Source organism: Molothrus aeneus, chromosome 2 (genome assembly GCF_037042795.1).
Source record: "Molothrus aeneus isolate 106 chromosome 2, BPBGC_Maene_1.0, whole genome shotgun sequence".
Taxonomy (NCBI): Eukaryota; Metazoa; Chordata; class Aves; order Passeriformes; family Icteridae; genus Molothrus; species Molothrus aeneus.
Window position 1 is genome coordinate 27,100,611 of NC_089647.1, and position 25,920 is coordinate 27,126,530.

A 25,920-nucleotide genomic window follows, 5' to 3' on the forward strand; every position below is an offset into this window, starting at 1 on the left:
AAGTGACAACAAAGGAACTACAATAATACATGTGTGTTATACACAGTACCTTGCACTCCCTCCTTTTCTGATTTTCCTTGACCCCAGAATTATAAATCTCTCCTTTTACACATGATACTATCAGAAGAAAAAAAGTTTCTGAAGTCATGCCAAAAAATCTTCAGGAGTAATGGAAAGGACCCAAATAATAGCCTCCAGAAACTGAAGTTCTGAGTTGGAGCTTTAGCCAGTTGAAAAATTTAGTTTCTGCACATGCACATGTTAAAGCAAAGGAATTTTTAGCACATCTATTGATGTGCACATGCCTTTGTTCAGATTGGTCAGCCCAATAAGAGAAGAATATTTGTCTGCCTCATAAGCTAGGAAGAGTTTTTGAACATTTCACCTGACATACAGAAACAGCAATATATGAGAATCTTCAAGCAAAAGAGAAGCAGGATTTTGCCTGTTACCCTCATAAAGTTAGAGCTTGAAAACTTTCATTCAGCAGGTATCAAAAGCTTGCTGCAACCACTATGTAAGATTATCACAGTGAAAGCTGCATTAATTCCTTGCAATGAGAAGCGCTTAATACAAATGCTCTAAATACTTAATAGAACAGGACAGCCTCATTCTCCACATGTGGTAGGACAGATGCTTCTGTGACATTCTACACAGGCATTATAAGCTTGTTCTAAAATGAAGGAACAAGAGGGGACATACTTGAAAAGAATTTGTCCAAAAACACCCACACTAAATGTATTATTCCAGGATGAAGAGTAGAAAGAAGAAAACTCCTGGTCTACTGATGTTTTGGATAAAAGACCAAGCAAATCATAACACAGACTAAGAAAACTTTTCAAGCAACATAGTTAACAAGCCAACACCTCTATCAACCCCCTGGTTTTTTATTTTATTAAGAACAGGGTTTGAAAACTTCCTTTAGTTTCAAATAACAGCCAGGAAAAGTTAGACAGCAACTGTGAGCAGCAATATCTTACTGACTTCTAGAAGCATCAAGTAAGCAGCCTTAAGAACAGAACCTGAGACCACAGAAAATAGGCTGACAAAAGACGTTTGTCATATAGAATTGCAGTTAGGGATAAGGGTGTGTTTTTAAAGAAAATTAAGAAGCAGCAATCACTGAAAATTATGACAATCATTTAAATATTCTTGTGTTTCAAAACAGAAATCCTGGAGCTTTTTGTCATTAAGAGAATCCACCATCTGAGCTAGTAGCAGGAGGCTGTCATTCTCTATCTATGTAAACAACAGAGGAAGAGAAAATACCTTGACAGGGTTTCACACATCTCAGCTCACAGCAAAAAAAAAAAAAAAGAGACTCCAATTACAGTTGCACATTATATTTAAGCTGATTAATACCTAGCTACTGACAAGTGAAATGTCCCAACAGCAATACAGCAAGGATCTGCTGGAAACTGAGGACTATTGGATAAAAACATGGTGAGATAAATGATAACTGGACAACTGAAACAGCACCTACAGCACAGAACACCAGTGCATGCACAAGCCTTGGCAGGTTAATCTTTGGGAAGCTCTTCTCTGACAAACTGAGAGGGGACCCATCTGCAGGCCCTGCTTCCAGCTGCAGAAGTAACAATACTGCCTTCACTGCACACCTGAGATTGAGAAGCTAACCTGTGTGGTAAGAAGATATCCCTGGGTAAATAAGAGTTGCACACCATCAGCATGGGTCCCCTCTGCTGACCACCAGCCAGATAAAGCCCAGAATACAGCTTCCCTGGCATTGTCACAGCCAGTGACAATGTGCTACAGTGCTACAAAACTAGCACTTCTGCAGAAACAAGAAGTGGCACGTAGGGATGCTTGGATGTCCATACATGCTGCTGATTTAGTAGGTTAAAGACTGATTGTGTGTGACTGCAGCATTACTAGAATGATCAACTCTAACAGCTGAAATAGTGGTTTATGGATAAAGGATGTTACAACCCTATATTCCTTACACTGGTCACCATCTCTGTACAAATCATTCTTTTCTCTTTTAGTGGTCCTGTAAAAGCAAGCTCCCTTACTCCTTATGCTGGCACTCAGGAGACTGGGCAACAAGCCATTCAGGCAGTGGTGAGCTGAGCCAGCTGAAAAATTATGGATCATTTCAGGCCAAATCAGGTCTCCTAACTGGCCGACTGCCCAAACACTGATGTTGAGGCTAGAATATAGTCAAGATTAAATGTCTGGGGACACAGCAGAACAGGAAATGAGCTCCAAAGTGTTTAGACCTGCATGTTCAGGGGTGTTAAACTAAAGCCCAAGGTACAAGTAGCGTGTTTTCTGCACATAAATTCACGTGGCCATTAACCACTACTATCCATGGCCATTCCCTACTATCACTTCTATCTATTCCATCGCTCAGCTACATGGTTTCCTCTACTCTACTCTACCCCACTGATACTGCTTCTTCCATCAGCAAGAGTCACTTCCTACCATCTTAAATTTTATTTCTGCCTTCCTAACTATCAACTTCCACCAAATGTCTCCTCTCCCCAAGGCCTCTGATTAGTCTCTGATATCTCACACAGCCAATGCCTGCCTCTTCTTACACCTGAGACAACAATAATCTTTTTCTACTTAGGGAAAAAGGGAAGGAAACCAAAAAGCAGTATTTCAGAGTTATCCTACACCCATCTATTTTGCTCCAAGTGCAGTTTCCAGCTCCAGCTTTCAAATAAACTGCTGCTCCTCACCACCACCAAGGTCCTCTGCAAGCTCTGGCTCAATCTCACCCCTCCCCTCCAGGTTCCCATTCCTAATCAGGTACTTCCTTCCCTTTTCACACCCCCTCTACTTGGAAAATGAGAAGTATATTACTGAAGGAATATCCTCTTCCTGATGTCTGTAGGGGTATCACAGTAAATAAGACAGCTCCCTCCTTTTACACTCTGAGTCTCCTTGGTAGCATGATCTCCAAGAGTAAGCACCAAAGCACTCACCAACAGAAGGAAAACAGCTGGAGAAAGTTAGCAATTTAAAGCAATAGCCATGATATTAGTATGGTCTTAGTCTGAAAGTTCTTAATTGTTCAAATACTAAATAAATAGCAAAAAAAAACCACAAAGTGAAAATGGCTGTTACAAAGTAAAAGTAGCAAGTGGCATATAATGCAGACTCAGAGATGGCAAACTTTCAGGTAAGCAGATGGTACCAGGCTTCTCTGCATGGGAAACCCTCTGGCAGGTCCTACAGAGCTCTAAGGAAGTGACTACCCTCACACAGATGTTCTGTCAACTCAAGCTACCACATTTCCATAATGCTATTTTAATCACCCAGCCAAAGCTGCCTTGCACATCCCAAAAGCAACACTGCTTTAAATATCTGATTGGAAGTTCACACACATTGCTCAGATTTCTCTTCCTCCTGTACCAATAATTGTTACCGTATGTCTATATGGTAAATTGACACCTCTCTATCAATGTGTTTAAAATCAGAATAGCACTCAACATGTATGGTGCCACAAGCCCTGCACTGAAATGTTGTATGGCAGAGGTTGCAGAGAAAGAGGAGGGGACTATCCTGGGATCTCCCATAGGAAAGGGAGACAAGCTCTTTGCAATGGGGAATCAACACTATTAGGGGTGGGCAGCTCTGTCCAAACACAGGCCTAGAACAATTTTTCCTGACTTGTTCCTCTTGCCACCAGGACACCACTATGCACAACCCTCCTGGCTCACACAGCATCAGTGCTACTCAATTTGCCTTGCTGTGGCACAGCAGCAGCACTGGATTTGTCTGAAAGACACAGAGCCTTGCAGTGCAAGATTGGCAGGATCACTCCCTTCCTTCAACGTGGCAGCAGTTTAAAATGTAGCCCTGCTCTGCAGAAACTGGATAAATTACAGGGCAGCAACAGTAACAAAAAAACCCCAAAAATTTAGTTTGAACTCAGTCTCTGAATATCAATAGTTTCCAGAAGGTATTATGTGACATGTCGTGAGAAAAGCTCTGACAGAACAGGAGCTGCAGGCAATGTTCTGCTGTTAAACACAGTTGTCCTTGTTTCAGGGTGGAAATACATACACACACACACACACATATATAGTACATACACTGTGATTCAGAAGGTTTTCATATAAAATGGCATAGGCTGCAGTGTGGATATACTCAACAGTATGCTGCATTAACTAAAACAGAAATGTAAGTTCTTCTCACATTCAGCACTGCTGGGACTAGTCAGAAGAAAAGAACACCAAAGCTTTATACCTCTCCACTTAGCAAATCAACCAAAACAGTAACTAAAGATAGAGCAACAAAATACCTGGAAATCATGGCGTACGGTCTAATCTGCGCTGTTTCCACAGAGCAAAATTCTATCTCATTACTCCCAAAGTTCTTTAATCTTGTCAGTAAAGCAGAGGATAAGAGACAACTATATGACAAATTATTTAGCCTTCCAGGTGCTTTTAATAAGTTTCCACATGACAATAATCCCCACTGCTAATAAAATACGCAATTTTGATTCAGGAGACAGATAAGTGGATGTTGGTTTTTTTCCTTTTCAAAAAGGCCAGAAAAGCAACACTAGTAACTCCCCATCCAAAAAAACCTAGCAATGTAAGGCTCAGACTACTCAGTACATCTATAAATATGGAAAAGAAGGTATTTGCATGTCAGATGAGAATGCAGTCCTTGTCACAGAATGACAGAAAGGTTGAGGGGGAAAGGGGTCTCTGGAGGTCATCTGATCCAACCCCACTGCTCAAACAGGGTCACCTAGAGGTGGTTGCCCAAGATCACATCCAAATAGCTTCCAAATATCTTCCAAGAATATAGATAAAGAATATCGTTGCCACAAATTATGCAGGAGTTTGTTCATTTGCTCCATTCCATGAGCAAACTGCACAAAATATGAATGATAAGCTTCACTCCGCAAAAGATACCTTCCCAATTGAAATGTCTTCCCAAATGACTAAAACTGTTGACAGCCATCTCAGCTAGCAAAATCCAGGATGTAGTCTAAGGAATCATTGACCCATAAACAAGGTAAGGATGGTAGGTAGCATCGTGACAGTAAACACCACAGAATGCAAAAAGAAAAAGCACAAGAGAAGAAACTATGATGCGTAAATTACTCTTAACACATTACAAATAATTTCACCAAAGATGACTTGGCATTCTTTGGGAATTGCTGAGCAAATCTTTGTTCATGTGTATCTACAATCAAAATATTGTCAGGACACAAGAAGGGAAACAAAATACAGCAAATGAGCAATGTTTCAGCAGTATGTACACTTCGAACTACCACGTGTGGTTTTCACAAGCCTATCATAATATTAACAGATTAAGCTAATGCAATGAAATGCTGATTTAAATCTATCAGTGCTATTTCCAGTATCAGTGAAATACTTTTAATACTAACATGTTTTACAAGCTGCATATACAGGCTTTAAATGTATGCAGCAGCAGATGAGCTGGACACAAACTACTCTTGACCAAACCAGAAAACACACAGAAGTACCACAGCCCAAAACATGAATCTAGAACAATGGGAGGCTGGGGGTATAAAATGTCTCAACAATTTGATCTTTGAATTGTGTTCAACAACAGAATCTCAGGTTTTTCAGAAAGCTTTAGAAACAGTACATAGTACACAGCGTTGTCTTCCTCTGTTCATTTGCAGAATAAAATAACATGCATCCGGCATGTAAAGTCTAATTCCTTCTTCCTCCACTACCACACAGAACTTCCTGAACTCCCAACAACAAAGTGCAGTTCATGGATAGTTGTAGTTACATATTTGACTCCTTCAAGATTAAATTAAAATCTGTTTCATTACTTAAAATTATTATGGCAATGTTCTTACCTCATTCATGAAAAATAGTTCATTTCACTAACAAATACATCCACGCTATAACAGCACATAATTAAGAAAGAGATTACTCAAGCAGGATAACACTGTCAATTTGACTAATGCAAGTTTTGGAAATGGAAAAAGACCCACAACCCTTTCCTTCACTTCACTGGCTGTAGGCAACAGTCATGTTTATTTTGAGTTCCAATCTAATAGTTTCAAATACACTGGTCCAGAGTAAACAAGCATGCAGTCCCAAGATCACCAAACCAAGAATTGTACTCTTTTACTACCCAAAAATCCACTGTGAGCTTGGGCTGAGCTCCTCCAAAAATAAACTGTTACCTTATAAGAGGATTCTCTCATCACTGTAAGCCACAAAAGCTAAGAAAAAGAGTATAACTGATGAGACACTAACTTAATTCAAGAGAAAAATATTGAATAAAAGAGGCATAAAAGCTGAGAAAAAAAGTGGAGCTGGAACATGTTGACTCAGCAAGATCAAGAATCAATCCACTTCAAGATCAAAGGAGGCTGGTATTTTCCTACCTTGTACCTTCCAGGCCAGCAGGGACTCCTTGAGCTGGTAAGCACATTAATCCACAGTAAATTGCCTAACTGGCTAGGCTCTCTGCATGAGCCAGTAAATAATTGCTGTGTATCTCCTGCTTGAAGAACCTCCGTGCATGGTAGAAGATGCCGAACACTCACCCATGGGAATTTTAAAGACAGACTCTATTTCTCAAGACTAATGGTCTGGCAAAAGGTCATGTCCTTGCAGCCATTGTCCTGCATGGAAGATAATATTAGCTGGAAGTTCTTTCCAATCCTAAAGACACTGCAAAATTAAGTACTCAGACTAAGAATTGAAAGTTTTATTCCATCTCCAATAAATATTATGTCACCATCAGTCACCATTTTGGATTCCAGAAAGAAGGTATGGGGCAAAATAAATAACACAAAACTTGGTATTTAAGACTGGTGTCATAGCCTAATGTAACTTCTTTTCTTGAGGATTTCTTTAGTTTTATGGAGACTTTTATTAATTTTTTCTTTTCAGAGGTTAAAGTTCAGTCATTATCAACAGGTTAAAAGAGGCAGTATTACCTATCCATAACCATAACACATTTCAGGACCACACCAAGCCTTTGTAGGAAGAAGGCTGGGGCAAAGGTTGTGATGTGAAAAACAGCATAGCTGTCCTGGTTTAAGGCAAATTTAGGGAGCAAACCTCCAAAGGGGTCCCTCTAGAAAGCAAATTCAAGCAGCCCCTCCCTCACCCAGTTCAGGAGAAAAAAAAATTCCACTGAGAAAAGTGGGAAAAAAACCTGTTTAACTAGCAAAGTACTCAAAACATGGAAAAATGAATAATATTAAACAATGGAACTTCTCGTTTTTCTGAAGAGATGGCAAATGAAGAGAGTCTTTTTTGTGGGGTGTGGCCCAGCTTGCTCAGTCTTTGATCTGTCCCTCCCATGCTGGAAAACGCTGTGTCCCGGGCACCGGTGGGCTATAGCCATTGTTTTTCTGGGTTTTTGGTCCAAAGCAAGGCTCATCAGTTCCAAGAAAAAGAAAAGCCAGTCTGGGGAACTCCTCTGCCTCAGCTAGCAAAAAAACTAACTAAAAGCAAAGGATAGCCCTCTCCTGCTGTGCATGCTGCAGACAATACCATCCATAAGAGAGCTGGCTGAAGCTCTCATCCCTTTGTTTTTGAATACAGCCACCTCAGACATTCCACTGCTTCCCCTTCTCCCTCTCTTCACTCTCAGATCTAGTTTAAAGGTGCAAAACTTATTTCTAGGCTAAACAGATGAATGGGGATACAATTCAGCATCATAAAGTCACCCCATGACATTGGTATAAAGGAATACAAGAAAAATTTCTGGGTTACACTTCAATCCAACTCTTCCTATCCTTTCCTCCCTTCCCAGCTTTTCCATCTCTAGAGAGCATAGAAGATGATGCTCCTATTTGAGAAGTTCTGGACTAGAGAGCCACTGCATAAGCCCTTGCCACTTCACTGCACTGTTTTATTTCAACTGTTGAGCACTGAACTAAAAGCAGTAGGGTCAAATTACTAAAAATAAGTGAACAATTTTATAATAAGGAAAGGTAGAGCAGAAACTGAAAATAAAATACAAAACCAAAAACCATCTGCCACAAATGTGTTTGAACAGTTTGATGTAAATATAAGAGTTTCTAAATCTCAAAAGACATTCTATTTTAAGCATTACTGAATACACTTTAAAGCTAGAAAGAGCAAGATTATGGCTGATGGAGTTTTAGGCAATTTTTTCAAGACAGCTTGGAAGAACTCTACTTACAGTCTGTACAGGCTCCAGGAATTTTTTCTTCTTAAAAGAATTCAGATATAGAAAAATTAATTTCTTAAGTATCATATTTAAGGAGTACCTAAATTTTTTTATGCTTCCATATATTTTCTAGTTAGTAAAACACTAGGCAATATTACACAGGCTGCTTTTTTCCTAAAAATTCCACACTATGAATCCATGAAGGTTCAAAACAAATTTGTTACAGAACCAAAGAACAGCAAGCAATTACAACTGACTGAAAAGTTACACACACTGCTTTGGAGTTTGGGCTAGTTGCTAGTTGGTTAACTTGTTACTGTACGAAAGGAAGTTCCATAGATTTTTCCTTGGATTTTTTTTTTTTCCTTTTAAACTCAAAAGGTTCTTTAAATTTTCCCAGGATCATCACCACCACCAAATTCTAGAGATTGAAAAATTTTTAACGAAATTAAATATCTTAATGGACTAAATCACAATCCTGTGATGGGTACTGATCAGATGGCTTGTGTCAGTATCTGAACCTCCTGGCCCAAGTAAGGGTGGCATTTTCCTTGCACTGCCTCAAGTTTCTCCAGCAAGAGCTCCTGCAGGTTACATTCCCACTTGAAATGTCACATATTTCATTGAGCATAATGATTCAGGCATTTTGCCAAATTGACACGAATATGTCAAGCCTCATTTTTCTTTGTAATAGCAGTAGATTGGATGATCTAGTCCCACTGTAGTGTGATGGCCAGATGCTATTCTGAGAAAATTATGTCTGAAGAGGGGAGACAGGGTGTCAAGCAAACGACGATGCATAACTGCAACAGCAAATCCATCTGAATAAAATTAGTGCTCAAGTGATTTATGGAAATCAAAACAAACATATCAAAAGACCACAGATGTATAAAACCTGGATGAAACTAAGGACCTGGGGTTCACATGGAGTGTTTATAACACAATCACAAAAATTCCATTGTTTCACCAACACACACAAGAACAAAGTTACCATTAGGCTCCTGGCTTAGTGAGTCAATAAACTGTTCCCATTGCCTAGTCTGGCCACCAAGCAGCTGCCAAACACTGCAATGCCAACATGGGGCTAAGTAAAGGCTAGTCAGAAAGACCAACAAAAAAACACTGGTGGAAAAGAACCTGGAATCTTTTTCACATTAAGGAATACCAAGAATGATGGAGTGATGGCAGGGTTTATTGCTTGCCTTTGGGTAGGTGTTTGAGGGGATTTTGGTCTTATTTTCACAAAAGAGCTTCCTTTGGTTACCAACACAACTCTGAATCATTTCTGATCATTGTGTTCAGATAAATACTGAACCAAGTTCATACAGAAGTTTTCATAAAAACTGCCAATACAGTAGCAGTCATCTCCTTAGCCATTGGCTTTGAAGTTTCACATTCAAGTACTGAAATGATAGCAGTGACAACTGATTATCCACCTCACTGGGCAATTTATAAATATTACACACACAGATACCTTGGTATCCTTCCATAGCTATCAGACCCTCAAAATGACAAAGCTCCCAGACATGATACAAAACTAAAAAAATTCTTAGTTATCAGTGTGACAGCTACTGAAGAGCAGTTAAGTTCCCTTCCAGCATCTGGAATTTGAAAAAGTAACTCATTTCACATAAAAACAGGTGTAATGGTGAAGCTTTTTGAACTTTTCACTGCACAGATCTGGAGCAATTTAACAAGTGTAACAATTAGCAGATCCAGCTTGACTGTTTTTAAGTATCTAAATCAGAACAGTTCACAGTAACAACCAGTTAAAATCATGTGAAAGACAGTGATAAAACTGAAGTTAAAGTTTTGTTCAATTGCTTGCATTATTTCCCATTGGTTCTGATTTTTTTCTGCTTATTGGAAAATGTCTGTATTACAGACCAATTAAAATTTTAATTGTCATAGATTCCACTGTCTGTAGAAGGCAGATTTATTCACAAATTAAAAATCTGAATTTCCATTATACTCCTTATAGCATCAGAACTCCAGAATGCAGAGAGCCTCTTACACCTCTGCAATATTTTCTTCTCCAGAACACTGTGCATTGCAATTCAGAATTCACTACATGTGTTACTTAATCACTTAGAGAACTCTTTCCACTCAAATAGAAGCCAGTAACAACAGAACAGATGCCTTTAGGAAACTAAGGATGTGTGATTACAGTACTGGAAAAACAGACACATGCTTGCATCATCTGCAATTATTAAGTTTAGAATTAAATAGTCATCAGTGTTTCCAAGATAAAACTGATTAAGAGATTTAAAAGGTCACTAGAAACACAGTTCTAAGTCAAGCTACTTCATGGTATCATTTTTTCAAGACAAAACACTTTCTTTCTGTGAGGAGAAAAAAAAAAAAAAAGGAGGGGGGGAGAAATATTGTATCTTAACCAGGAAAATAACCTCCCTCTTCTCTAAGCATCTTTCCCACTACTGTACTGTCACCTCAAACAACCCAAGAGAGTGGTAGGTCTTCTTTCAATTTTTATTTTTAAAGTGCACAGTAAATTTTATTTCATAAAAGGAACGAAAACAAACAGGAAGTTTGTGGTCCAGAAAGTCAGCTCTGGATTATGATTCTGTAAATATACTGCAGAAAGGATGCAAGAATTTTGGAGCAAAAGCAGATCTTCTAACTTGCATTGGGAAAACAGTAAATAGCCCTCCAAATGCAATACACTGGTAAAGATAGCAACACACCCAGAAAAATCTGCTGAGGAAACAGCACATGGCTGTAAGCTATTCTTACTTGCTAACAAACCTAAACCAGGAATACAACGCAGTATATTCACCACCAATAGGTTTGTTTATCCAGCAGGACAATCAAAGCAAGAAGATGTGATTCCCACTGAAGGATTTAAGGGATATACTGCTCCCACAAACGGTATGTTTTTCTCACCCTTTGTAAGTACATTCAGGTTGATCCAATAAAAAGCAAATTGGATTAGTTTGATTTACCACTGATGGTAACCTGCTCTTAAGTGGCCTGATGGTACACTTCAGCCTTAAAACATGTCAGCAGGTCACAGAGAGATATGATAACAAATTACTGAGAAAATACTTACACAGCTTGTTGGTGCAAGCTTCAGATGACTTGCTGACCTGCGAACAGTGCTAAAACTCAGCAGAGATAAATGTCATCATGCAAATAACTTCCAAATGGGTACTAGCATACAGAAAAAGCTGGAGCAGCTCTTTATGAAGACAGGCTGAGAGAGGTGGGGTCGATTCAGCCTGGAGTGAGCTCCATGGAGACCTACTACCAGCCTTCCAGTACCAAAAGGAGTCCTACAAGAAAGCTGGAAAGGGACTTTTTACACGGGCGTGTAGAGACAGAATATGGGAGAATGGCCTTAAACTGAAACAGGTTTAGATAAGATGTTAGGAAGAAATTCTTTACAGTGAGGGTGATGAGGCAGTGGAATGAGCTGTCCAGAAAACCTGTGAATACCCCATGCCTGGAAGTGTTCAGGGCCAGGCTGTGTGGGGCTTTGAGCAATCTGGTCTAGTGGAAGGTGTCCCTGCTTTAGGAAGGGGAATTAAAAATTGATGTTCTTTCAGATACCTTCCAAACCAAACAAAGTTATGTGAAAGTTGACACTTCTGCATGCTGGTGTTAACAGACACAAAGTAATCTCATTGAGGAGCTCTTAGAGCTTTATATAGCAAGAAAATACTTCCGTCACTCCCTTAAAACTGTAATTTTGCTCATGCCATACTGATCAGATTACATAATGTTAAGCCTAGTGAAAACCTCAAACTTGCTCTCTCAAATAGAACCACAGAAAATAACTAGCTGGCCACTGGAAGCTGCAATGGCAGTGCTGCTGCAAGGAGATGGGGAAGCACTTCCAAAATCCTCTGGTGGGTTAAGAGTTAACTAACAAGTAACAGAGCACATCAAACATTAACCAAACTGATGCTGAATACAATATGCAAGGTAATCCAGTTCATAGGTGTGCATCATAAGAATATTTAAAAGAACAAAGGCAGCAAGACAGAATGACAAATATGATTCAATGTTTGGGCAAATAAATCCTCTGAGAAACAGAACTAACACACCCCTGTATTTCAAACATGAATGACCTTTAGCCTTCTGTCCCAATGTTTTCTGCTACTTCAGTAAACACATCCCATTGCTACTGCTATGCCACAAAACCCAGGTTTTCCTTACCACAGCATTCATTTCCAACCACCCTTCTCTAACAATCAGTGAAGAACAGAAGACTCATGCTGTGGCTGGCTCAAAATTACACTTGTGCAGACTGACAAGCAGCAGCAGAAGTATCTCAAGCTACTCTTGGGCTCCGTGATCCTTCCTTCAGCACAGCTCCCAATTAAGGTCTTTCCCTCAGCACCAGGACACACAAGATAGAGAAATGTAATTCTAACAGGTCACCCTTTGCTGCTGATTGACTGGGAAAAGGAGGGAATAGAGAACAGCAAAGGATCAGTGAGAGCTAGAATGTGTCCACAGCATGTCCACATAAAGCTTGTTGGCTTCCAAGCCAAGGCTAAAAAGACCTTTCAAAACTAGTCTGTAGATAACAAAAGAATATTACAGGTTGCTTCTTAACCTATCTTCTCAGCTTTTTTTTTTCTTTTTAAATTTTAGAAATGCTAGTGTACCTGGTTAGGTACTCTAAAAAACAAGAGTGGAAGGAATGGAAGTTACCAGGGAAAGTTATCTCCCTTACTATTTATTATTAAGTATTTGTAGAGCTGAAAAATAACACAGAACCTCTACATCCTTCAGTGAATAGATGAAGTTACATAATTTGCTCTATACTGGGCACTACATTAGACAACAAAAAGACAAAAGGAATCAAAAGCCTACAAATTTTATGAGCAAACATATGACAAGAACTTAGTCACCACAACTTTTCCCTATCTTTCCCCCCATGAACACATGTATTCAATCTAAATGAAACAAGTTACAGGCATACAGGACATTTGGAGCACTCAGAATTTTTATTTCAAGGTTTGAGGTGGCAGGAAAAAGGCATTTATTTTTTCCCTTTCTTGCCTCTTACTGGCTTATTGGCCACAGTTTACTTGCAACAGAACTCTTAATTCAGTAAAAAAGTGATGATCCAGTTACTGAATTAAGACAGATGACAGCACTCACTTGAGCTGAAAATGAAGGGAAAAGAACAAATCCCATAAGCTATACCCAAACATGTGTCCCCAAGTTCCTACTCTGTTAGCCTGAATAACTACTGTGAGAAACAACTGCCTACCCATGAGACCAGACTTTTCTCAACACTGAGAGCTGGAGTAATTAAAAGTGAAGGATGGTGGAATAAAAGCACTGACCATGTTTAGAATTTTACAGGCTTCTTAGGGATGGTCATAAGAAGAAGGGCATTACAAATTTTGTCCTCTTTGCCCATATTCAGCCTCATTTCAAATGTTATGAAAACATGTACACATACCACACATGGATGTAAAACTAATTACAAGTTTGGTAATATTTGCTGTAAGGAAGAAAAAACCCATCATTCAGAACTAGCCCAGTACGATCGAGATGTTTGTATTTACTACAGGAAACTGAAAGGATCAGAAGATGGGGGAACTCTTGTAGTGCTGTATGCCCACAACTAGCCATACTGCTTACTATTGCCTGCACTGCTACCATCATCAAGCAACCCACATTTATGCTAAAGTTCTTCTGAGATTTTAATCTACAAAACTCCAAATGAACCAAATTGCTACTGCCTTCCACCCACTAGCTGGCATAAATCCAGCCAGCAGGCTTTCTGCAGTTTTCCCACGCCTGATTGTTTCCCATCATGTCGACAAAGTGTAGATCATGCAGAAAACCAACAAGTTCAAACTTTTTTTTTTTTTTACTGGAAAGGGTAAGAATTGGAGAATACCAGCACTCAACTCCTCTCTTTCATAATACAGGAAATACTTTGACTAACTGGAGTACAGCGAGAGAACACGAAGAAAGCAGCACTCTACATATGATGTAGGCTGCTCAGCAGATTGGGGGGGGAGGAGGGAGGACATCTAAACAGATGGTCTAAAATTTGCATTTTGTATTTCAAAGCTGAAAGCATTTCTCAGCCTAGAACATAAAGCACTAATTTCAGCAGAACCTTAGAAATAATCCAAGAGGGCACCTCTCCCACTGTCCAGTGCAACTTCAGGAAAAATCCCAATTATGTTTAAGGTTATAATGTGGGCACTCCAGAAGACACCAAACTCCCATAATTCTTCAAGGACCAGCATCATCTCTCAAGTCTCTTCTCAACACAGGCTCCAGAGAAAAGAATAACATGTGGCTACTAAAAAGTCTAGCTAAGAAAAGTCTTCAAATAAAGAGGGTCAGTGCTCTTTGCAGAAGCTTCAGCAGCTGAAGATGACACCATGCAGTTACACCTCAACTTCACCCTAGACATGTGAGAGGTTTCTGAACCTGACTTGGAACTCACTATCCTGCCCTCACTGGCTCCAGAGATGTCACCACGAGGACTTGCATTTCCTGAAAGTGGCACTCCAGAAAATCCTTGCTTCTAGATCAAGCATCTCAGCTTAAAATCAGTGCCCACATTTCAGAGAGGCTGTGGGGAGCCTGCTCCAAAGAAAGGCTCAATCTCATCCACTGAAAAATTGAATGGAATAGGAGCTGGGGTGCAGACACTAGAGTGGCTCCTGATTTTTCAGGGGGAAAAAACAGGTTTCCTGAATCACAATAGCAAGTACTCTTAATTTCATTAATGAATTGTGCCTCAAGAAACGTTGGAAAGGAAGAGCAAAGAGTTTTATGCACTTTTATACTCGATGGCATGGCAGAGGATGACAGAAGACACTGATCCCACTGAGTAATAAAAGCTAAATTATCTCCTCTGCCCACTTTTACTATAGCTAACTAAGTAATATAGATGAGAGAAGATAAAGGGATTCAAAATCCGCATATTAAGCTTTTCTTGTTTCTTTTTTTAAAAACTGCAGAAATTAGAAGAAGAAATTAAGACCAAAAGCACCTCAGAATAATTTTTGTTACTTTCACCTCCTAAGAGTAGAGACAGCCACATACTGAGCAACAGAAGAAAGAGCACTTTTAGGCTATTGCCATACATCTGCTGACCCACAACTCATCCTATCAGACTGCAGAGCTTCCACCTTTGCATAACACAGCAGTCAGTAATCCTCAGCATTCCAGAAACAGAGTCAAAAGCATGATTTAAAGTGATCTATACCCACTGCCACACAGAGGCCAAGGCCATTGAGGTGGGCACATGTATTAGCAGCAGCTGCTGTCAACCTGATGACTTGAGGGTTGGAGAGGTTTTTTTTCCAAGCACAGACAGAAATTTTGAGTTGAAGTGATACACAGGAATTCAGCAGCTGAAGATACATCTTCACAAATTCTGAAGGATTGAACTGTTTGCCCAACAGCAGTCCAAGTGCTGCTACAAAGTAGCTATTAGCTCATAAAATTACATTATTCGTTGCCTCTAAGATTAACACACTTTCACCACAGAAACGGCCTTAGCTTTTGTCAAGTAACACAGAGAGCAGCTGCTTTGACAGATCATTAAAGAAACAAGTCTTCTCAATTTACATATTGCAGATAATCTTATTTTTTAAAAAATCTGAGAAATCAAGGAGATTACAGGGCATTTGCATTCTAACTCATTTGCATCAGATGCAAAGAAGCTATAAGAATGTTTTGGTTTACTTCCAGAGCTATCTTTTAGATCTGGTACTGAAGAATGAAACACCACAGATACTTGAAAAGTAACTGGGTAGTAAGAAACACCTTAAGTACCTTTGTGTTGCAAGAGATGCAGAAGTTTGGGGAAAATTACAGTTATCTAAAATCAAGTAACAAATTTTGAGTGTTACACAAGTTTGTTTGGCAAGATGTGTCTTCAAAACCAGGCAGCTCTCGTTGCAGAATCTCTGCAATATCCTATTTGAAATGGAAAGAAATTCATCTTTGGGAAATGAAATTGATTTTTTAAAAGTGTGATATGTGTATGCACATGTCTTCCTAAGTCCTGGACTAATCCTTTCCATTCTCCCTCCTCTCAAAGGCAAAAATTTGTGGTACACCTTCCCAACATTACTCAGTCATTCCCCATGCACTACCCTGCAGGAAGAGCTTACAGATGAAATGAACAGCTGAAAGTGAGACTTGCCCTGCAATACAGCCCATCCATCTCCCAAACACAAACTGCAGTTTTACTCCAGATTTTAACCACCTTCTTAGAAGAAATGTGTTTTTCTCAGGAGATAGGCAAGAACTTTGTAATTCTTGAATAAATATTTAAGACCATCAGGAAGGGAGTAGGGCTTTATCCCCACCCAATTTTTCTGCCTGGCAGGGGAAAACAAAAGACAGGAGCAGTAAAGAAAACAATTTAATGGAAGATGTAAAGTTAATGTCAGCAAGGGGTAACCACTGCAACAATAAAAATAAAAGCACTCAAGAATGTCAAGGGGGCCCAGGGGAAGAGGTGGGAAAGCAATGCAAGGAATACAGAGAAAGTCCAGTGGGAACCGTTGTTTGCACACCCAACTCTAAAGCACGGTTTTTACAATGATTTTCTACCTACACCACTGCTGCATTTTTCTAGAAGACAGAAATACAAATATTTTCCAGTAGCCTACAAAACTAAAGATTTGAGAAAGGCAAAATGAGCATTAAAATATTACAGCCTATATACCAAGGTAGCAGTATAATAAGATGTGTGTTTTATCATTTGATAGCTATCAATAGCATTCACAGAAGAAACACTTTCCTTTTTAGTGACTAATCAAAACATCTGTCACTTCATAATCAAGTGTATACTTCATATGAATGACCTTTGATCCAATGAGTTCTGAAGCCCCTCGATTTCTGGAAACAGCTTGTCAATCCACCCTCACCCTTCACATTTTAGACTGCATCCTCCTTCATATTAGGATTAGGTTAATTTCTCTTGACCTTTTCTACCCTAACTCCTCTGCCTCACTCAAAAAAACAGCACTTACAAAGTAGCTGATGCTTGACTTTGCCTCTTGATAGTAAGCAGAACAAATTTTTCCATCCCAAACAGCGACAATAAGTAATCCAGAGCTCACCACTGAAGATCCTACACTTTCTCAAAATACCATCTGTCAATATCCCTGCAATCCAGGAGCAAGAACTCTGCAATGAAAATGGCAGCATGTGTTTTCCATTATGGTAAACAACCACATTAGCCACAAGCTGATGGGAAATAGTCTGTTGATAAAACTGTGATGATCAGCCAAAGTTGCTTCAAAAGTAAAGCACATAACCTTGCTTCACAATGCATATTGTGACATTCACACAAGGGTCTTACAAGCAGGTTAAGCAGGCAGGCTTTTAAGTAGTTAAGACATGCCTGTTTTGCAAAGCTAAAACACAGGAATAATAACTATTCTTGCACAAATAACAACTCAAAAAATGAACATGACAGGGAAATTTTGGATGGAGGGCAGGTGGGAGGTACACACAGCCATAGCAATACAGGAACCATAGGACAGTTAACTGACGTCAGGATAACCACTTTGTTTAAGAACAGATCCCGAACAACTTAGCTCTGACAGTTGTAAGCTACTGCTTATCTACACATGACACACAAAAAAGTAGTACTTCATTCCTAAAGATGTGGCCTCAGTAACTAAAAGAGGGAACCTGGAAAGAATATGAACTATCACTATCAACAGACTCCTTTTTTCTACAGCCCATCTACTGGACAACACAAGGTACAACAGCCACAGCTGGAGTTCTGAACATTTCTGAACTCTTCTTTTTCTTTCATCTGTCCTATATTTTAGAAACTGATTTTGACTGCATGTGCCACAGGGACCGGGGAAGCTAAGAAATAAGATCACACACACATACAAAAAGAAATAAACCCTCACAGGGAAAGACAAGACCTTCAAAGGCATATTAGAGACTGTCTAAACCTACGTTTAATGCAGCGTTTAACCATACCAGCAATTAACACCATAGACAAAATAAGTCCTTGTTAAATATTAAGTACCTGTACCCTCTCAGATAGGGAGAAAGGGCTCAACTTAAGTGCCCAAAAACATCCAACAGCGAAGGTGCCTTAAGGAAAAATATCATGGTATTCTTTATTCACGTATTCTTTATAACTCATAACAGATTAATAAAAAGAAGTAAATTAAAACCTCTCCTTTTAATCTCATACAAATAACCTTTAAATAATTCTTATGCCAGTAAGATATATTTCAAGGTGTTTCCAAAGGAACACTATCAGCATAAGTAACCTTTCTTTAAAATCCCCTGTATTACTAATTTGAGTATGGAAAAGCAGGTATTTTATCACCCACCATCATATTTTAACACATCTTTGACAGTGAAGAGAGATCTGTCAGCCTCATTAAGATCCAGGCAGCAGAATAGGATTTAAGCAACTGAAGTATGTTAGAAGCAAATATACTGTATAATCACGATTTAAGGTTTTTTACTTCCGTTTTGAATGCTTAACTTCACACGATCCAGTCCTGAACATTTAGAGGCTTGCACCACACAAAGCTTTAGGTGCCCCCCAAAAGCTGTTGATACAGCATATCTACCCGTGATACTCTTTTTCTATCCGTAATTTCTTTACACTGGCAAATACAATTAAGGAAACTCAGCCACCGGCACCTTCAATCGTCTGGATTAACATTAGAGCAAGTGATTTTAAGGGCCAGAAAAAGGCAATTGTGCCATCTGCACTGGTTCTGTGTCCTGCACGTCATAGGCTGACAGCCTCTGGATCACAGCATGAAGTCTTTTTCAGATCAAAGTTCTTGTGCACTATTCAGCAACAAGCAGCTGTTTTGAGTAAGCACATAATAGCTGTAGAAGAGATGCGGCAGTTTTTCAGTCACTTATACTGCCTCCACAAATGCCATAACTTAACCCCCTTCTTTCCATGGCTGATGCATGGAATTGGCTAGGGTGAGAAAATAAATCAGCCACTGGAGGACACTTCATATTTGCCCTCCCAGCTCTAGCTCGCCAGAAGGCTAAATTCACACTAGGGAAAGCAACACGGAGCCTCAGTTACATATGGCAGCTGGAGGACACAAGGCTAGCGCTCAGAAGTTGATACCGGTTTGGGAGGATGTCGGTGAGAGGAGGGACAGCAGCACGGGAAAGACACATTTTAAGGGATCTCCCTGTCACCCAGTCCCGCTCCCTTCCCGGCGAGCGAGGCACCCACCTGTGCCGGTGCTCGTCGTGCCCTTGCCCGTGGATGAGGAAGCCGCCGAGGTTCTTGCCCCCTTTGCTGGTGTCCACGTGGGGAATGAGCACATCCTCCAAGCCCAGGTCAAAGCGCTTGTGCTTCGAGGAGTCGGGGAGGAAGAAGAACGCCCCGAAGCACAGGGTGATGAAGGCACTAAGAATAAGGAGCAGGATAAATTTTTCGGAGAGTCTCAAGGTAGCCCTGTGGTGCGGGAAGGAGGAGGCCCCCAGGTTCAGCGGGGGCAGCCTCCGCCCGGAGAGCGGCAGCAGGGCGGGAGTGGTCATCCTTCCGCTAGCGACCCCCCGGCGGGGCACGGTTCATCCCCTCAGCCCCTGCGGAGGGCGGCCCCGGCCCGCCTCGGGGGCTGCGGGCGGCTGCACCATCACCATCCTCCCCGCGGGTGCCGGAGGAAGGGAGGTCGGGGGGGAGGCCGGGCCGCCCCGACGGCCCCCGCCCCCACGGGGGCTCGGGCCGGGGCGCGGTCGCCCCGCTACCTGCGCGCCCCCTTCCTTCCTTCCTTGCCTCCCTCCCTCGCCGCGGGACCAGCCGGGCCCGAGCGAGCGACTCCGGTCAGCGGCGCTCCCCGAGCTCCGCGGCCGCGGGGCTGCGGGACGAGCGGCAGCGGGGAGCCGGGGGCCCGGCCTGGCGCGCGGCGCCTCTCCACCCGCGTCCCCTTGTCCGGGCCGGGCGGAGGCGCATCCCCCTGGCCGCGCCGGGGCCCCGCTGCGAACGACGCCGGGAGCGGCCGCCGCGCCGGTCCCGCTCCGGACCCTCTGCCCGCCCCCACGGCGCCTGCGCGGCGGCGGCGGGCGGCGCACGCGCGCGGGGCGGGGGCGGGGCGGGGGCGGGGGCGGGGGCGGGGCCGGAGCGGCCCCTGCGGGGAGCGGGAGCGGCAGCGGTGGCGGGGCTGGGTTGAGCCGAGCAACCCGCGTCTCTCAGGGGAAACACCACAGGGACAAGCAGCTGCGGGACAGGGCCCATGGGTAGCCACAAAGATGCTGCGGGGACTGGGGCATCTCTCTAACGAGGGAGCTGCGGGAGCTGGGCCTGTTTTGTCTAGAGAAGGCCGAGAGGGGATCCTGTTAATGCACATAAGTATCTCAATGATGGGTGCCTAGAGGATGGTGCCAGACTCTTTCCTCTGGTGCCCGGCCACAGGGCGAGGAGCAGTGGCCATAAACTAAAACACAAGAAGTTTCACCGAAACAGGAGGAAGAACTTCTTTACACTGAGGGTGGCAGAGCACTGGAACAGGCTGTTCATGGAGATCCGTGGAGTTTCCCTGTCTGGAGACATTGAAAGCTCTCCTGGATGCATTCCTGCTCCCTTATTCGCACACAGTAACCTGCTCCAGGTGACCCTGCCTTGGCAGGGGGGTTGGACTACAGAATCTCCACGAAGTCATCCTGGGCACCCCATAAGACAGAGCCCCATGAGAAGGTTTCATGCAAAGGCAAAGTCCTGGTCAAAGGAGCTGCAAGAACGAGATTCAGTGGAGGTCACAGAACAAAAGTAGGTTCATAAATTTGGGAGACAAGTTTCACTGGCAGCTTTTTTCAGAGTAAGGTGTTTTCCACATTATAAAGGTTTAACAAAACTGGAGGCTCAGGTACTCCCAGATTATGGAGACCAGAGTGTTTAGTGAACCTGGCAGCAAATCTGAATCACAGCTAAGGAGGTATAAAGGCAGGGGAGAGAACAGGTCAGCTCAGCCTGCTGAAGTGAAGCTAACTGGGCTGGAGAGGACTTCCCAGCCCAGGCATCACCCCCGGGTTTGGGTAGGAGTGACAGAATGAAAAGTGAACTGAAGCAGCAGGCAGCAGCTCCCTGCAGGAAACCTTCCCACTGAGACAAGCTCCAGAAGGAAAAGGAATCCCATCTAGAGGTGTAAATACACAAAGAAAGTGAGAGAGAAAGCATTGAGACACATGTCCTGCAGGTAGACAAAGCAGACATGCAGCCAAGAGTGGTTTCCAGTACCACAAATGCTGCCACTGTCCCTGAGTGGAGTGCCTTGATCCCTGTCCCAGCAGCTGGAATCTGAGCAATGCAGGTTGGATAACAGCAATCCCAGTCATTTAGGTTTGTTATCTGGCTTGTACTTTGTTTTACGTGTTTTGAATTTGTGGAATTATGCTGGCCTGTGGAAAAAGAACTCCAAGTCCAACTGGATGTGCTGAAGGTTAGTCCTCAGTTTCTCATCTGAGTGTGGTTTACTCTGAAAATTAAGCCCTCAAGAAAGGTTACTTTGGGATGTTTCCAGGGAAGGAAAGCAGTTGAGCTAGAAAAAAATACTCTGGCAGTCGATATAGCGGCACAGGTGTGGGTGTGTCAAAAAAATCCAGATCAAGGAACACTTAGGGCCAATCAAGTTAGTTGAAGTTAACTGCTCAAGGTAAAGGAGACCTTGACAAGATTAACTTCTCTGCTCTGACCACTCCTTATGTCCTCACAACCAAGCTATGAATCCCACCTTGCTGGATCTTACTGCGTACCATGTCAGAGCTGTTGGCCTTTCCCATCTCTCTGCCCAGCTAAACTCTTCCACCGGCTTATTTTGCTTCCTCTTCTCTATTTTCTACAAAGAGGACCTGTGACAGTGCCATGCAGCAGACAGCTGGGCCCTGCTCAGTAATCTCGCTCTAGTGAAAAGCAGAACAAAGTGAGAACTGCCATGAGGTGATAAAACCCAAAAAAACAGTGTGGGACAGAGATACCAAAGAGAGGAAATGCAAAAAGAGCTGTATTATCAATTATACTACAATACACTCCAGTCAGTGCAGAAACTAAACCCAACATTTAATGTTGTTAGAACAGGATCAGCATGCTTCAACTGGTCTGCTGGCCATTTCAACTGTCTTCTAGTTTTGATCTGGTAAAGTAAATTATCTTCAAATATGTTCATGTCTTCACTTGCTAAATTGCTTTTACACACAGTCTGGAAAACAAAGATCAGCCCATGAAGACTTTTGTTCTTCAGTCTTTCTGCCCTTTGCTTCACTCTTCTCTGCCAACTGCTAGTTTTTCCTTTGCTTTAAAAGACTGAGCAGAAGCTTCCAATTTCTTTAGAAAATGTTTCTTTGTGTTTAGCTTGTTGGAAGAAAGTGACATTTTTGTAGGTTTTTTAGTTTATGGTGACCTTTCCAAATTGTAAAGCATCTCTGTCTAAACCATGATGAAGTTTTGTATTTCTACAATTTTGTGCTTGTTTTGACTTCCTTACTTTTTACCAAAGTCTAATAGTAATTTTTCATCCTTTGGTTCTTTCATACTGGGTAATATGCATATCCCGGTAAGTTTGCCAGTGATTTTCCACGCTGCAGTGCTATTACTCCGTAGCTGAACAACATTAAATATAGAACTATATTGAATTAGTTGGGTTTTGTGATCCTATGCTACACTATATAGATTTTGCATCTATTAGTGTTTTATCACTGACACCCAGAACACTCTTGGAAGTGTCCTGAGCTGAAACAGAAAGGTTTTCACAAGAACCAGGAATTTCCTGTACTCATTGCCTTGACTTTGATCAATTGCTAATGTAACTGGGAACTTGAGGTCCAAAAGTGCTTGATCATCAGTTCTAAAGTCACTGTATTTCCACAAGCCAACATTTCTGGAAAGCTATTAGGGTAGTTCACATTTTTCAAAGGTACACAAAGTAAGTCTTGTAGAAGTACAGATCCATATCAATGTACTATTTCTTTCTTCTTGAAAATGCAGTGATCCTTTCTAGCATCAGAATTTGGGCACACAGTCTGGATTCATTGTTTGCAAAGCCTCTTCCTCAGTTTTCTCTCCAAAACTGTCCAGCCTTTCCAGGTTCCATGGAAAATCTAATGTATCTTGAAACAACGTTCATGTTCTCTTGGACTCAATGGTGACTGTGGTCCCAAGAGCACATTCTTTATGAAATCTAAAGTCTAGAGATTCACTAGTGGTTCCTGTGGCTGTCTTTATGTTTTTCCCCCTATCCCTCCAATCACAGCCCATCTGAAAAAGACTTTACCCTCAACCAGGCTTTGCCAAAAATCTTTGGTCTTTCACCCATTGCCCTGCTCTCTATATCCTCCTCCCTGTGTTGCTGGGTGTATGTAAACGTACACTTTACTATTATTTCTATCAAAATAATAATCACAAATTGACCTTTGCAATTCAGATCCCATCTTCTTCCAAGCAACCCTTACCCTATAATTTTATGAGGAAGTCTAGCCTTGTTCATCCTTAATGTGGCTATGGCAGGACGATTATTACTGTCCTAATCTCATTCTCCTCCTTCCATTTTCAATCGAGATGAGAACACACTCTTTTCCTAATTCAGACCTATATCATGTGCAAGCCACTGCTCTGAATTCTCCCTGTGTCCTCACATCCAAATTCTAACTCACACCTTGGCTGAGTTTTTTCTGTGTAACATACCAAAGATATGAACTTTCTGATCCATCACCTCAGCCAAAGTATTCCACCAGGTATTATCATGCTTCCTTGTCTCAGGTTCTGAAAAAGGCAGTATTGCACTTTTCATGTCCATTCAGAGTTCTTCTGGAAAGGCATTTTTCTTTGTGAGTGACTGCCCTTGCTGTGTCACTTCAAGCTTTGCATCTTCCCAATCTTTCCTGACATGCCTTCCCCCTCTCCTAGGATTTCTGATTCATCTCTAAGACACCAGCTCCTCCTACACCCAGTTGGCCCATAATACCAGCCTCCAGCACCTATTTATTAATGTTTCAAGTACTTCCATGCTTTCTTCTGTGCTTCCCTAAGGCATGAAAGGACTTGCACATCAAAAAGAAATTTGGGAACCATGAAAGTGTATTAGACTGCACCAGAAAATTTGCAGCTATGAAAACTGAACTTACTCATGGCAACTTCTCTACAGACACAAAATGGGCACAAATATCAGATTGTAAAGGAAAATGTGATATCTATGAGTGTGTATTTGAATCAGCAGCGGTAACGCCATTCTTTGGCTTAAAAGTGAAAATAAGTTTTCCAGGGATGGTCAGATAAAAGAGCCAAGAGCTGCACAGCTTCAAGGCCTTGAAACCAAATAGTTGCCTGTAGTGTGCACTGGGAAGACCATCCCTGAATTATTGCAGCTTGTTAAATGCATGGAAGAGATTGTGTAACGAGTTAAATATATCACCTGCTTCATGGTCTGGGTTTGCATATGGTGGGACTTGATGGCTGAGGTTGTCCCTGGAAATAAAAACCAAGCTGATCATTCAGATGGACACGAATCTCACACATTTGATGGTCGACATCCTAGCACAATCTGCTTTAAAAGAAAATAGGATTTATGCCCCATTTGTGCAATCCTAAAAATAGAATTGCTAAGACATCTTTACGATAATAGAGATGAGAAATTTCTAAGTAAATAAATTATAGCTTCCTGTTGCCAGAAGTTTATTACAGAAATGAGTCAAGATAAAGATTTTCAACGTTATAAAAAACAAGTCAGAGTCTACTTTGAAACATAATTAGAAAAACCTGTCACCCATTGCCACAGGCATACTGAGATGGACAACATTTAACAGTGGCAGATCAATCAATGCTTGAAAGGGTCGTGTTTTTCTTAAAATTCCATCCCTAGTCTGGTGAGCGCTACAGGAGAGCGTGAAAATCAAGTTCATATTTCACAGTGAAGCGTTCTTCCATTCTGGAGAGGGCAGATTAAAATTTGGCTGGAAAAGAGAGAGATTCGCTCCCTTGCAGCTGTGTTTTGGAATATCTGCATGTCCCCTATTCCTCTATGCAGATCTTCGTGCCTGTCTCAATGAGCCTCCCTGCAGGCATATGGACCCAACTGCACTGATTACTTTGCAGAACTGGGGGTTAGAAATTACAAAGCCACATGCTTTATAATTGCAAAGTCACTAACTTATCCCAGTCTCGTTCAACGATCTTCTCCTTCCCAGCAGGGCCCATCTGTCACCATTTCACTAACTCCATGTTTTAATGAGATCCAATTTCACTCTTTGCTTTCAAGTGTTTTTATTCTATATCTGTACATTGACAGGAAAAAAATGTTTTCTATTTAAAGAAAGTCAGTCACAAATATGTGGAAAATTGAAGGGCCCCTGCATATATCGCCATTTAAAATTTTATCATTGTATTATTGATAGTTTTGCATTCTCTTCCTTCAATACCAAAAGAGCAATTAAAACCTGTTTCACTTTAGAAAGAGAAAAAGCATGAAGGAAAGGTGGACATTCAAGAATAAACTTCCTTAGAACTACAGCAAGCTGGATAAGCAAGTCCTTTGGCAAGCCTAATCTTTGGGTAAAATGTTCTCATTCAGCTCATGCTACTGAATGAGCCTTGGACCATGAACAGTCAGTGAAGAATTCTGCTGTTACAGGAGAGTATACCACTTGATGTAAAAATAACAGCATCAGGTCTCACATTCTTACCTCCCTTCATTAGCCCAGCCATACATCTGGAGGGAAGAAAGGTTCTACGCAAGCAGAACCTTGCAGCTCTTCCAGGCTTTACTTGTAGTACCTTTATACATGGAATCCCCTAGGCTGACTCAAGCCTGACAGTGGAGTTGAAGGCATCAAGACAAATTG

General features: G+C 41.5%; 1 protein-coding gene across 1 annotated transcript in view; it reads right to left on the bottom strand.

Annotated features, from left to right (window-relative positions):
• Nucleotides 1-19,742, bottom strand: part of MAN1A2 (mannosidase alpha class 1A member 2) — a 130,189-nt gene extending 110,447 nt beyond the window's left edge. The window contains exon 1 of the mRNA XM_066572141.1: nt 19,325-19,742. Coding sequence (XP_066428238.1) covers nt 19,325-19,632 — 308 coding nt within the window. The 5' untranslated portion in view covers nt 19,633-19,742. The remainder of the gene's footprint in view (nt 1-19,324) is intronic.
• Between the last annotated feature and the right edge of the window lie 6,178 nt (nt 19,743-25,920).